At 40.2% G+C, this 15290-nt stretch overlaps 1 protein-coding gene across 10 annotated transcripts in view; it reads right to left on the bottom strand.

The window, feature by feature from the left end:
- LOC118333359 (collagen alpha-1(XXIII) chain-like) overlaps positions 1 to 15290 on the bottom strand; it is a 121127-nt gene that overhangs the window by 11938 nt on the left and 93899 nt on the right. For 8 of the 10 annotated variants that reach the window (XM_035668961.1, XM_035668963.1, XM_035668962.1 and 5 more), the window contains 6 exons: positions 14746 to 14772; positions 14636 to 14662; positions 11576 to 11602; positions 10611 to 10637; positions 5922 to 5996; positions 4316 to 4432 (listed from right to left, as the gene is read on the bottom strand). In XM_035668961.1, coding sequence (XP_035524854.1) covers positions 4316 to 4432; positions 5922 to 5996; positions 10611 to 10637; positions 11576 to 11602; positions 14636 to 14662; positions 14746 to 14772 — 300 coding nt within the window. Of the gene's footprint in view, positions 1 to 4315; positions 4433 to 5921; positions 5997 to 6353; positions 6414 to 10610; positions 10638 to 11575; positions 11603 to 14635; positions 14663 to 14745; positions 14773 to 15290 lie in introns of all 10 variants that reach the window. The other 2 variants (XM_035668955.1, XM_035668959.1) reach the window with 1 other exon arrangement.

Below are 15290 nucleotides of genomic sequence, written 5' to 3'. Positions count from 1 at the left end.
CAAATACATTTTGAGGGAAACGTAATGCGACCAAATTCCTATTGCCATAAAGAGGAATTATTGTTAATTAATCTACCTGATTCTGAACGATGATCTTACAATACTCTCCTCACAGTGACTACAGCATTATTCAAAAGTCAGCAGTGACTTGAGACATAAGATTCATTATTAACATTAAACCAAAATTTTTCTAACTTTAACTAATGTGCTTTTGTTGCAGGAGTCTGAAGATGAACTCTGGTGAGACAGCTGCACTTTGCACGGCCGTCTCCACAAACACCATGTTACATTGATGTAGTGTTTCAGAAATCATTGTCTCTTAACATAAAGCTGGCAGGTATTACTTAGTCTAACTTTGGACCCAGATCACGTATTTATCCACAGTATATATGTTTATATGCACACCTTTCTACAATATGCTCTCATTATGTATACACATTATACAGTACAGATCAGCACTGAATCTGAAAACATTCACAGATATAAAAAATGTGTAAGCTTTGTGATACTTAATATAAACTACAGTGTCATACTGTATAGTACACTACGCTCCTAGTTTCAGAGCTAATTTAACTGGTCCCACTAAATATAGAACCACTACAGCAAGTGTTGGATTCTATTGTGTTTTCTAAAATATAAAAGGTCAGATAAAGGTATTAAAGATAAATGCTAAATATTGGTCTATTATAATGTAGCAGAGTGGAAAGTACCATTTTGAGCTACTTGTGTTTTATGAAGTACAGTACTTATAACTGACTTCAGTACAGGGCATGTGTGAACACAAGGGGGCAGTGCAGGCATGGAAAAGAAAAGGTGACAGCAGGCTGCAGGTTTCCATTCCAGAGCTATGTGGAGAACAGACACAGGATTTAACTGAGACTGAACTCACTCAGACACTGACGTTAAGTAAACTGACACACTTGTTTCCGGACACCTTAAAGCCTGAACGTAACCGGCAGGCAGAGAGTGTTCAGGCCTGCTGGTGTTGCTTTTGTCTGAATCATTGTGGCAAAGTGGAAAAGTGAATTTATAACATTTGTGTTAATTAAAGCCCCATTATGTCACTTTTCTACTTTAAAATGAAAGCTTCAGAATATGTCGATGCTACACTGACTGTAACTGGTTGGATAGTGCCTCCGTACTGCAATGTATAACTTTTAGTTTCGGGTCGGAGCACAAGTCACACACCATCATGTCACTAATTCTGGCTCCTCTTCCTCAACTCTGTCATTTACAGTTTCCTGATGGACAGAAAGCTTTACTTGTTGCTAAAGTAAGTTAACAGCTAAGTCTGTGCTGCCCGGATTCGGAGCTCGAAGCTCAAAGGGGAATGTTGGTATATTTATAATTTAGTAAATAAGCTTCAGACTTTGGAGGAAGTTTTCAGGCCCAGGGTGAGAGCCAGTGGGGAATGCTGACAGGCAGCCAGAGTGTGATGAAATGCCCTCTAGAGCAACCTGTCCTATGGAAACAAGGGTCCACTTTTCTATCATTTAGTGAACTGACACAGTGACATATTTAATGGATATTTCATATTATATTCAGTACATAAGAACATCATTCTGAACAGATTATTTCCTGTGTATATTACATCAGAGATGAGCAACCTGTCCGTCGGCATTGTGTATTTTTTATAATTTTAGCAATCATACATGTTTTTGTTTTTCATTGTTCTCTTAGCATTTTGGTTGTTTGAACCTTTCCAATGCAGGACGGCGCTGTTTATCAGGGAGGGAAGGCTCTGTCAGTATAGCTTGTGTTAAGGTCTTTATGTCTTAAATAATAATCTAAACTTAAAAAAATAACAAAAGTAATTGCTGAGATATAGACTGCTCTTCCAGTGCACAAACCCTAACTAATCCTGACTAAGCTAACGGCCTGCGGTGACATTAAAAAGGGGTCTGGTTGCCACTGGAGGACCAAAAACCTAGACCCATATCAAACTCCAGCATGGTGACATTTCTGTCATTCTTTAAGAAAAGCAGCGATTTGTCAGCTGATCTCTTTCCGTCTATCCAGTCATTCATTATCTATAACCACTGGCCAAACCCAGCTGACATCACAGGCCTGTTCCTGTGATATTAAAGTTTAATGTGTAAACCAGCTCAGACTTGCAGGGGAAAACCAGGCTACTGGTGCAATCAACAGACTAAATTCAACTCATTAGATGCTCTACGGGTGATTCAGAGTTTCCCCAGTGTGTGGCCTTTGATTATGAAAACTATCGGCCCGTCTTTCTATCATTATCTGTTTCTCTCTCTCTGCCTTCCTTTCCTTTACAGCTGTGTCTCTCCAGCACAAACAGCCTCTCCCGTTTGCAATCCAACGGCAGCGTTAACAGCAGTGATGGTGGAGGGGCTTTTACAGTGATATAGGCAGGAAGTGGAGCGCTGATTAAATATTAATGTGGAATCATGGGAGGTCCAATGAAATCCATTAGGAGGCTCAAACCAGGGGGAGGAGTAAGCGCTGACTCCCCTCCCGGAATGACCCTGATGAAAAGCAGTGGAAATATCTGCGGTGAATAGGTGGTAGAAACTTGAAGATTACATTCCCTAATTAAATACAAAGATGTGGCACTCTCTTCTCTCCCCTGTTATAAAAAGTAATGTGGCTTTTAAATGAAAGGAAAGTGTAAATGAATGTTTATTGCATTTTGAACCAAACATTCTGGTGCTGCTCCAATCACCGTCTAGTTTTTGGTGACTATGTTTAAATGCACAAAAAATTCTGGGTTTTGCCCTGATTGTAAAATTGACAATATTCTTACTCCTTTATAAAAGTGAATGTTCGACGACATCTCCAGCTCCAGTGAGCTGCGTTGGCTCTGAAGTTTTGTTTTTATTTTCAGACGTGGTGGATGTGTGTGAGCAGACTGAGGTGGAGAGAAAACAATACTGGGAGAATCACAAATTATGTTTCTGATTTCGATGATCAACATTGGAATCTCATTTCATATTTAGATTTAGAATTTAATTTGTGATATATCACTTGAGTATTTTATTAAAAAAAAGTCCAGTGTGTAACACTGACGAGGATCTATTGTCAGAAATAATATTAGGTATGTTTTCATTATGGTATAATGTCCTCCTCGATGGAGTCGATGTTGAACTGCTACAGTAGCCACATTCAGAACCCATTTTTATAATAAAGTATCACAAGTCCTCAGATGACCAGAATAGTCTATTCCTGAGATGCTCAGAGTTTAAATTGTGGGCTCCGGTAACTGATGCAGTACCAGCTGAGATCAAATGACATCAACCAGGACACAGAATCAATGGAAAGTGCAGGGTACAAGAAACCTCTCTATATATCCCAGATACAGATATCAATAGGCCCCTCAGGCATCTTGGCTTTCCCACATCTACATACATCAGCTTTTATCCCAACACAGCAGAAATCTACTCCAGTAGACTCGGGAGCAGTGGTTTCCTCTCTCCTCATTTAGCATGGCTGTAAGATGACCATGTTTATGTGCATGACACGTATGGTCCGCAGACATTACTGACTTTACTGTTTGTATGAATGACAGGTAGAAACCAGAGGTTCGTCTTATAAGTGCCTCAATTTAACATTTATTTTTCTTTCCATAATAATGGTGTATTGGTAGGATACATAATATATTCCCTACTTAGAGAGGAACCCCACCCACCAATTTTACACATCTGCATGACTTTCCAGATGTATCAAGATGTTGATCAGCTCCTCCTTTCTCTCCTCTGGCTATTAGCAGCTGGACAGCCACAAGACACAGTTTAGAGAGATTTTAGTAAAGAAATCAAATGAAAAGAAGAATTTCCCCATTGGGCATTGATAAAGATAATCTTCTGAAATAGAAACTTAAAGTGGAGAGACATGTCACCAGCGTTCCCTTGGTGAGATCTAACATTCAAACAGTAAAACTCACATTCCTGTATTGGAGAATCCATCTGGTTGTAAACAAGAAGACGTACATTCGTGAATTGGTCAGGAGACGTGAACACGGGCAGCGGGAGACTTTTTTTTTTCGTTTTGAGAATTCCTTTTAACTCGCTTTCCTGTGAAATGTTGCCGCAAGCAGAGAACCAACTTACTTGACAGCGTGGTGCACAAGCTGAACAATACAACAGATTTCTAACGAGCCCTGAAGAGGGATGGGTTTACTGTGCTGATGAATGCTCACTAAATATCACAGCTGTCTGCGGTGCAGAGCAGGGGAATGATGGAGGAGGAGGAGGAGAATAACAGCAACTTAGTGGGGTGTGTATGTGTGCATTGTTTTGTGTAGTGAGTGTACATTTGGCACTTTTTTTGACACATATGTAGAAGCTCTTACCGGCTCTCCAGCAGGGCCACGTGGCCCGTCCTTTCCTGTGTTCCCAGGGGGGCCTCTCGGACCGGGGGGACCTGGGGGACCAGGAGGACCAGCAGGTCCAGCCTGGCCTTGGTCACCCTGATGGTAAACAAAAAAAGAATAAGGTAAAGAAATACAAGAAAAAAAACATTTTTTAGCCATGGAAAAACAAAACATTATTTCTTAACAGATATTAGTCTTGGATTGCCTATAATCTATGTTTGTTTATATCATCACCTTCTACGCTGAACTTGTTAGCAAACAGTTGCCTGTTTACACATCCAGCATTCAACTGGAGCTATGTCCGTGTTCACCCAAATCCAATATTCACTCTCCTTGTATCTCTGTTTCAGGGGGAAATATCTGCTCTTTAGCTGAATTCTACCAGCAGTTTTGGGCTCGGCATCCAGTGGGTTTATAGGTTTTTTTATGAAAACCGCTGAAACAGGTGAATATAATACTACGAGGATGGTAAAAGCCAATCAAAATAGTAAAGTTACGGGCCAGACCAAACCAAGACAATGATAAATCATGTCCTTAGAAGAACAGCAGAGTTGGTTGATTCTGTGATATCGGTGAGATCGGTGATACGTGATATATGAAATATTGATTATAACTGCTTTAAAAATAGGCCTTTCTGCATAATTCAAAAGCCTAATTTTACTCTTCCACTATTAGTGTGTAGCTTGTTAGCTTAATTTGCTAGTTGGCCCCGCTCATATACTATATGAAGTCTTAAAAATTAAGAACACAGGGAGCCTGGAGGGGAGAGTGTAGTTGGCCAATAGAACAAGTCCTCATCCGGTGAGTCAGACTGACATTTAGTCACAAAATGAAACACATCCATGCTGACAAATGTGCACACACGAAAACTTGTTAACTGAGAATAACATCATCTGTTGAAATGAGGCGTTTCTTTTCTGTTTGTGCTTCACAAAACTTTCACCACTTATTAAAGATCCTTTTATCATTGGATTTACTTCTAACTGGGATTATGTTTCTTTCTGATGACCTCCAGACTCCAGAACCCAATAACGCCCTAAAGGTCTTGCCCACCACTGAAGGGGATGTAGGACCAGTGATGTCTCTATAGTCACATGGTGACACTTGCTCTGCATCCTCTCATCTCTACAGACATGTGGTGCATTATGGTTTGCTTTGTTGCGGCAGGCAACATGGTACAGCAAGCCCTTTCATGGAAAAGATATTACCAAGGCCTCCAAAAAGAAGAGTAAAACCTTATTTCCACACACTGATAATTATGATGTCTCTATTAAGCTCAGCCTTGAACTAAACTGTTACCAACAAGGCTCTTTTATTGTAATGAGAAGCACACATTCCTTGAAATGTGTGTGGTTCATCTTCCTAGATATTTTCCTTATTTATTTGGTTGCTTTTGACCTTTTATACATTTTAATCTAAACAGTAATGTTAATACAGCAAAACAAGCCAGCGCACACTAGAAAATGATGGAAAAATGAAAGCGAGAAAGGTGAGAAGAAAAGGGAGATGCATGGCTGATCAGAACAAAGATAAGAAAGGTTGGTTAAAGTGTTAAAAGTGGACACATGCCTTAGTTTTGGTCTACCTTCAGAAAGCGTCTCTGGAAGCTGTTGGACTGCTCTCCAGAGAGAAAGCCATGGTCATATCGGGGGAAGACCATCTGAGATGCAAGAGTTGCAGCAGGGAAAGACATCAGAAAAGGAAAGAGCATAAAGAGAAAAAGAGAAGGTTGGACATGGACCAAGGACAAAAGAGAGGGTGAAGAGAAAAGAGGTTAAAGAAATGAGAAATCCTTAGTTAACTGAGAGTGCAGATGAAAGTCCAACAAAGTAGGGAATAACTGCACTGGGAAAAACAGAGATGAGAGTTCAGCAGCCTCTGAAGCTGTAAGCCAAAAGAAAAAGCTCAATAAGAGTGTTTTGCTCCTGTATATGCAGCGATAGTGACAGAGCAGCAGTCTGACAGAGAGTGGTGACTGCTGGGAGGACTAGGGAACAGTTTGCTTGGAGGGACAAACCTTGACAGTGAGAATCTGATTACTGTGCAGACCTGCAAATGTGCTGTAGTTAGGAGGACCCTGAAGAGAGGAAGTGACAAAGGGAAAGGTGAACAACTTACTTTAGCATATATGTGGTTGAAATGGGCTCAGGATTTGTAAAGAACAAAAATACATCATCTGCAAATAGTGAGACATACGTTTCATTAAAAACCCAATAAGTGCCCCCTTTGCCATTTCAGAAATCCTGGATCTCTCACTCATGTATTAAATTGTGTGTGTGTGTGTGTTCCATTTAATGTCTTCCCATCCTTCCCTTTGCGACCAAACCAAACAGAGGTGGCTTGGCTCTTTCCAGCCCACAGACAGTAACTGTGATGATTTTCTGTCAAGCTGAAAGGAGCAGAGTTTGTCTGCCGCCAAAGAGCTCGGAGCACTGTGCTGCTTCTCTGGTTGAGTTCCTTCCAAAAACACATGGAAGGGAGGGAAGGATGGGGAGAAGATCTAAGAAAGGAGGGAGAAGGGGGATAGTAGGTAGAGAAAGAAGGAGAGATGCTAGCCTGCTCATGAGGTTTCCGTTAACAGGCTGCGGTGAGCGCTGGATAGCTGAGGTTTTTCCGACACCGCAGACCCCTCCTCCTCTTCTCTTTGCCCATACACTCCTCTCTCCCCACTGTCACATTCACTCATTCACACCATTTCCACCATGGAGACCACATACACATATGCTCCTTAAACTTAAACATAAGAGAATAGTGGGTTTCCCCTTTACCTCGTTCTCATCAGACCTTAGGCTGATACTATGACAAACAGCCATTCAACCTCCGAGCTCTGTCTAACCGTGGCCTTTTTGTAGCTGCTCTGGGGGAGGCAACAGAAGGCTGTGGCTGGGGATGAAAATCCTATCATGGGCTTGTCTTTCAACACAGCCGCCAAACGAACCTAAACATGCAGCGACAACATCCTCTGTATGGATTTGACAGTATGGAGGCTGGGAAAAATGGCTACCAGCTTTATGCCTTTCAATAAATGTTGCTGTGGAGAAAGATGCAACACTATGTGTGCCCTTTTGTCACGCATTTTTGGTGGTTCTATAGCATCTGATTGTGTTTTAATACCCCTGTTATCCTGTGTTTGTATTCTGTTCTGGGACCAGATTCAGGCTGACAAAGGCAACGAAACTGATGGATGGACAGGAAGTCACAGGTTGACAGAGATTCATGGCCACTTCCTGTTTTTACATGTATGCTCTTATCCTCTCGTAGAGTTCAGAGGTGACTCAGCGTACAATGTTGAGCTCAGGACAAGGTGATTATGTACTCTGCTGCACAACCTTTTATCTGCTCACCCTGCATGTAGAGCTTTGATTTGTAGCTGTTCGTATTTTCAACAATCGGAGACCAGCAGTTTTTCATTTGCTAACCTATCTATCCATATCTATGAAAATGTACCCCAATGCCAAACCTCATTCACAACTACAGTAGTTTTAGGAGCTGCAGGGTTTGTTTTGAACCAAGCCTGGGTCTCTAAGCGATACTCTGAGGTTTCTCGGCTGCACACTTATCCAAGGACATCCAAGCTCCTTGAGGTCTCGTCCAAGTGCAATATTTACCATTTGGAAGAACTATGTAATGCAGAATGCCAAAAAGATTTAATTCTTGCACAAACTAGTACCTCAAAATCTGAAGGGATAAGTTGGGAAATCAAATGGCGTACGCCTTGATAGGAATCAGGAATTCCTCTAATTCTGAGCCGCATCATAAATATTGTTCCGCTGGGCAGGCCTGTCAAATTTACACTCCATTTGTGCTGTGCTATAAAACAATAGCCATTCAGTCTCATTCCAATACTCTTACACACACTGTTCAGCCAGTATTGTCGGGCTCCAACTCTGAGAAGATTTATGACTAAACACATCTATTTATAATTATTATTCCAAACATTTCCTTTGTTGGTTACTTGCTAAAGAATGTAAGTAATAATTAAGACAAGCAGCAAGTGGCTACAAAAGGGGTTTAAGCGTTTTAAGAGGAACATTTGTATTTTTTATAAATATTTTATGTGTGAGTGTTTTGAAAGTTTAAGTAGCTCACAGAGCAATCGTCCTCATAAGATCGTTCTCTGCCAATATGGAAATTACTGGCTAACAGTTTTCGTCTAGTGTAGGTATAGTGCCATTATGTAAACAACAAATCAGTGAGTATAATTTATTTGTGTTGATGAAGAACTCCATTAGTTAAAAAAAATATTCTGTTGAGCTGGCTGCTGGCCATGTAAATTATCTGAATTTGCTGAATGCATCTGAAAGATATATCTAAATATCTGGTACAATTCCAGTACAATTCCATCATGAAACAAAAAACAAAACAAAAGAAAAAACAACAATAATTTGCCTAATTTGGACCAAGGCAATGAGATTTGTGGAATTCAAAAAGCATATACTTTAATTATCTTGTCCCCATGTGATTAATTGAAGCCATATGCCATTAAGTCCTTGTTGTTTACATGAATAATAAATTTACAATGTTTCATGTAGGGCTTCAGCTTAGAATAATTTTCTTTCTGATAATCCGATTGGTTGATTAATCTAATTTTTCAAAATGGTTTGGTCTATAAAATTCCAAAAGCTGCAATCTTTTGTCACATGTACTTTCAAAAATATGGTTGAAAAATTGTTGAATATTAATTAAAAGATAAATAAATTCTGTCAAATCAATTTATTAACTAATCATTTCAGTTCTATAGTATGTTTCTACAGTCTTCTACCATTTTAGGGGAAATAAAATAAACTTACAGACAAAAACATGAAAATAACAGGAGTTTAGATCTTTGGGTTTAAATCCCAAACAATGCACAAATTACCTCAGTAGGTCACCGTTTTGCATGTGAAGACATCTAACTGATAGTGATAATATATTCTAAACATAACACAACTAGAAAAACATTCAGGATTCATGGGGTACATGACTTCTTCAAAGAATCCAAACTGTTTACCATGTAAAGCACAGGGGGCTTATTTTCAAACCACAGTGAATAAAACGGGAGATAATTATATAGATCTCATGGTGGGTGGAATGATATCACATGAAAAGACAACACTGACAACATGGACCAGATGCAGAGCGAGGTTACTCCGTAAGATTAAAAAAACATAGTTTGTTTGAGAGTAGATGGCAGCTTTGGCACACTGCCCCAACCGTTGGGTTTTGATGGTGAGGTTTAAGTATTTCCATCGTTCTTTAATATCATCATTTCTCATCTCTGGCTTTGGAGATGTGGGCAACTGAAACCTCATCATACGAGCCGGACTATGTTGTTGGTGCAGTTGCTGGGGAAGCCGCGCAGGGTAAACACACTTTTCTTTTGAATTATGAAAAAATTTGCCTCGAGTGTTGAATGTTATAAGGATCGAATAAAGCTTGTGATCAGAAGTGTTTTCACATTTGCACATGCACACTGTTCCCCAACGAGATAACAAGGACATGATGAGTAGCTTTTAACATGTTATAATAACCCCCCCCCTCCCAAAAGAAATCCTCTATTTATGGACTTTGATTTCCAATTTGTGATGGTCTGTTACACTGTCTGGTCTGGGTTTGAATCTCAGCTGCATATGTTCCCTGTGTTTGTGAAGGTTTCCTCCTGCAGTCCTAAAACACTTTTCAATACAGATGCAATGATAAGTCAGTTGCACGTAGAGGTCAAACACTTTAGACAGAGCCAGGTTAACTAACTGCCCTTCTGGCTGAATGTTTATTGTACAGACATGAAAGTGGTGTCTGTCTTCTCATCTAAATCTGGACAAAAAAGTAAAAAAGTGTATTTTCAAAAATGTTTTCCTTAAAAGTATGCAGTTTGTCCTTCAGACAAAGTGGTGCATTATGTAACTGTTCATTACAGCTTTAATTCGATGTGACAGGACTCCTTTTGGAGGACCTGTTGTTTAACTTTCAGTTCTGTCAATAAAGGGAAAAAGAAAAAGAAGACAGAAAATTCACTTCTTAAAATGGCTGAATGGAAAGGGCAGTGTTTCTTGACCTTAAATGGAAGTGAAGATTAAAACAAACGAGATTGGCGAGAAAGACAAAACAAGAGAAAGAGGACAAAAACTGGAAGGAAGACTTAAACGGAGGCTCATTTTTAAAGAGAGGTGGAACAAAACACAATTAAAGGAAAGGTCTTTTCAGCCAGGTCAGCTGTAGCAAAGAAATAACTGTTAAAATACACACATAACATCTCGTTTCACCTTCTCAGGCAAAGACAGAAAACATGACTTACCCTTGGCCCGATGTCTCCTTGGTCACCCTGGGAGAAAAACAGGAAAATAACAATTGTCAGCAGTTATTAAAACTGTATATGCACACAGGATGAGGCATGCAACAGAACACTGCTACTGTAGAGCAGCAGTGAGAGACAGGCTTTAAAACTAATACTTGTGTATGTAAAGGAAGCATCTCAAAGGTCATCTGTCCCCGAACCAGCTCAGGATGTCGATATTTACTGAATATATCATTTGATAGGCCACAATTGGAATCATCTGACGGGGTGCGATGGGCTGGGTAAAAGTGGGAGCGCATATTCTGTGGATTGTTGGTTCTGTGATGAGGATTTGGAGTTCACGGAGCTACTAGCATGATTACATGAAGGGAGCCAATTTTCCAAACCTCTGCATCATCCGTCACTTGCAATCCCCGCTCATCAGACTGACTCCTTGCTCTGACAGATGCTGTTTACTGCAGTTGCGTTGTTCTTGTGGTTGCGCTTATCTGGACTATTTCCACTTGAGTGCAAAAAAAACGTACACATACAAAATTACCCATCGGTGCGTTCACATATGACCACATGCACAAGCCTCCTCTGCCAGCTCTTGCAGCTCTTGCAGCTCTATACGGTCACTAACATCTTAGGCTGGGCAGAGGTTCACAGAGCAGGAGAACATCTGGCTATCATCGAGCCCTGCGGAAGGCCTGTAAACCTGTTTAGTGCCTTGACGTGAGAATGTGCGGAGACATATGAGCTCCTACATAACTACATGTAATCTATGGCTCGTTTGATGGGCGTGCAGTGAAAACGTGAACGTGGGAGGGCGATGGAGAGAACACCTGTAAGGTTGTGTGTAAGTTAGTGTGCCTGTATTTGTGTCTTTCTGAAACCGTCTGCCTGTAAATGAATACGAGAAATAGATCCATACAGTGCATTGACTTGTCTAGAAGGGTTGTTGAAATCCATATTGAATTGCATACCTTTTCTCCCTTGGGTCCAGCTGGTCCCTGTAGGGGGGAGGAGATAATAGGAGACAGTTGGTCAAGATAAATCAGTTGTCATATGAGCAACATACATCATAGTACAATACATCTTCAAATGGCTTCTAGCGGGGAGCATTCAATCAAATGCTAAGGCAGGGCGGTAATACTACTTAATGCAGTGGTGCCACGGAGACTGCTCAATCACAAGTCACGTCTGAGAATATTTCACAATAAGAAGACCACATGACATGCAGCGAGAATCTCTTTTAAGATTTTCTCTTTGGGAGATAAAAACTGTTTTGCTGTGAGATAAAACTGAAAGGGGAAACTTGTTCCTTTGTTCCTCCACCAGTCTTTCTCTCAGAGGGGAAACTCTTAAGATGCTTTTGACGTGGAATGCTAGAAACACTAACTAAAAACACAGGCCTGTGCACTAATGTATAGTATGTGATACACTGACACACAGTCACATTGTGCGTTGGACAGTTTGATGTTATGAACACCAGGCCCACAGATGAGCTAATCCCTGCCCGTCAGGCTGTGCTGTGCCCTTGTCCATCTCTCTGTCTGTCTCAGTGGCACAAGGACCCCGAGTGTGGCGGCACCGCAAACCGCAGTCTGACTATGTGACTGTAACAGGCAGAGGGGGACTACATGGAGACCTGCCACTAACTGTCTCTGATCACAGCCACTGTTTCTCTAAACAGCTAGTAAGCAGATCTTACCTCTTACAGCCCAATCACCCTTTAATATAAACATTTTCATGTCTCTTCTCTCTACGGCCTGATCTTTTCACTCATCCCAAACTGCATTTCACACACTCCTCGCCCTCATTCGGCTTTTATTCAGTTCCCCTGTCTCTAAATCTGCCATGAGATCTGCCTTGAAGCTTCACTCTTTAATTTGTTCCCCCTTTTCCTCTTGTCTTCTCTGTCTGGCAGACATTTTCTCTGGACCGGAGCCCTAATTGTGTTCAGGAGTACGAGAGTGAAGGGGGGGTCTGGTGCAGAGCATGAGCAGTTTGTTAATGTGACTGGCCACATGATGACAGGCAGCAGCTTATCTCCGACACTGCTCTCTCCTTCTTCAGTTTAGGGAAAGGAGACACTGGAGGAGGAGGACGGTTTAATTTGACAACACAACAGATTACTTCTACTCCTGTAGGTGTGTAATCAGTGTATCAGTGGGGAGTTTTTGATAGATTTTAGATTCAGTTTAGCCTCTTGTTCCCTGTATAAACTCATGCAGTCTAGTCAAATACTGTTTAAACTTATCTAACTTTATTTTTAGCTTTAGTCGCAATTTCAAAGCTTCTAAAGTGACAAAAATGGCGAAAACGTCACATAGAATGTGTATAAAATGATGCAGTTTTGAAAATATTTACATTTGATTCGGATGCAGTCTTAAAAACATAGAGTTGTTGTGTTTAGATATTTATCTCACTATAAACACCAGATTCAGTGAATAGATGGAACAAGCTGATAGAAGACTATAAATATGATACTATCAGAGGAAGTAAGATCCTTAAAGTACTTAAAGGTCCAGGTGTAACATTTAGGAGGATCTACTGGCAGAAATGGAATAAAATATTTATACGCATGTTTGTCATTAGTGTATAATCAACTGAAGTGTATTGTCGTGTTTTTGTTACTTCAGAATCTAACATTTTTTATTTACAGACACTGCAGGTCGTCTTCAGTGAGGCCAGTAAATCCTACACAATGGTCCTTTAAAGGGGAAACTGAAAAAAATTGGCTGTTAAGGAGCTTTAGTTAGACTATATATATTTTATATTCAATGTTCAGTTTTAGATTTTTATTTCATACTTTTACCCTAGTTTTAATAAGTAGTGTAGTGTTTTTGGCAGGAATGATATTTTTTTAAATATGAAGTAATAAAAGTATACATATTGTCTATGTTTGCAGTAGGTATTGGAAAAAAATTAGATTTTACATCAATATTTAACTATTTACATTTTTACACAAAAACCACAGCGTGTATTAGTTATGTCATTTTAAAAATGAGCAAGAAGTTTGTGTGAAGACTTGGAAATAGCAGTTTGACAAAAAAAGATAGATTTCCATCCACTGTGAAAACCACAAAGTGTGTTTGAAAGCTTCAGTTTCTTTATCAAGAGGTTTCTCTTTATTATGGTTAACAAATCATTATAAATTTGTGCTTATCTTTTAGTTTAGTTTACTTTATGGTAATGTCCTTGAACTTACTTGTGATAGCTCTCTCTCTGCATTACAACTCCCCCTGGCCATCATCTATCAACACATTAATCTTGGTTTACCGCTTTTATCCGTCTCCTGTTTTCACCCCCCCTCTCCATATCGACTCTAAGGTCTGTGTCACACCTGCCAGGGTTTTATGGCAGACCCTCGGTGATGGGGAGAGTCCTCTTAAAGGACAGACCCAGCTTGAGGTCTCCTCTTGCAGGAAAAAACAGCTTAATGGTGTTTGGAGAGGAACTTTTCAAACAGCTCTCATTATGCTGTGAGGGGTTTACTTTTCAGCAGATGACTCGTCCCTCTCATGGGCAAAGTGACCAAAGAGAAGGGGGGGTTAGAGGGTACAATAATTACTTTTTAAAGAGCCTCTGTAGAGGTTATAAACTCTATTCTCTCTCTCACTTTTCTCACTGGTGTGTAACCCATTCGCTCTGCCTTGCCTGTTTCCACGCTACACCTGGGTGTGTCTGCGAGTGCAGCGGGGTTTCAGGGGAAGGGTGATGGATGGGACTCAAGAGGTGAAGTGCAAAGGGGATTTCAGCACTCGGTTTAGTTGAGCCATGACTCCCCTGTGGCTTTGAGCCCTGGGCTGACTTAAGAGGTGGAACACGAAACAAGATGGCTACCATAGGGTTTTTACTCACTTGCGACATTCCCTCAGGAACAGTAAAAATGATTGATGATGTTTAGCAAACCATCACCTGTCTCATAGGCCAAATACCCGCCTGGATTCACAGTTAGAAAATCTTTGAGTTTGAATTGCTTTAGTGTAGAAAAACAAAATATCAAACCAAAACAAGACAGCAGGTATGTGATGGTGTACCTGACTTCCCTTGAGACCTGGTAAACCCTGAGAGGAGAAAAACAGTTAAAATCAAACTACTGTCAGTCACTCAAAGCATGTTTTACACATTTGATTATGTGAATACTCACTGGTTTCCCATCCAAGCCAAGTGGACCCTGTTGGAAGACAGATAAAGATAAATTATAAAAAAGGCAAAAGTCTTGGGACCCATGTTGACACAAAACCTTTAAATGAATCGCTTGCCATTTTGGGAAGTATGCTTATTCACATTCTTGCCAAGAGATAGATGAGGAGAGATACCATTCTCATGTCTGTACGTTGAGCACAAGGCTAGACCCATGAAATGGTTATATAATCAGTGTGACAGGAAAAGGTATAGTCCATAACCCACCCAATACCGACCAAACCATAACCCACAGAAAATTTTTGTATTTACAGTTTTTATACAGATTAAACAAAAAAGATGTGTTTATTAGTAAACTTTAGAGGCAGTGGTGTTCTACTAACTTTGTATTAAGCCTACAGACATGAAAGTGGTGTCAATCTTCTCTCTCTCAAGCAAGAAAGCAAATAAGTGTATTTCCAAAAAAAATGTGCCTTTCATAACTGAGTTTAAAAACACAAGTCTGCTGTGAATGAAAACATGATTGTGAATACAATATTTGTTTTATAT

The sequence above is a fragment of the Morone saxatilis genome, unplaced genomic scaffold (assembly GCF_004916995.1).
Source record: "Morone saxatilis isolate NCDOM2014 unplaced genomic scaffold, NCSU_SB_2.0 Contig22, whole genome shotgun sequence".
Taxonomy (NCBI): domain Eukaryota; kingdom Metazoa; phylum Chordata; class Actinopteri; family Moronidae; genus Morone; species Morone saxatilis.
Note: the sequence above shows the minus strand (reverse complement) of the source record. Positions and strands in the feature narration are given on the sequence as shown.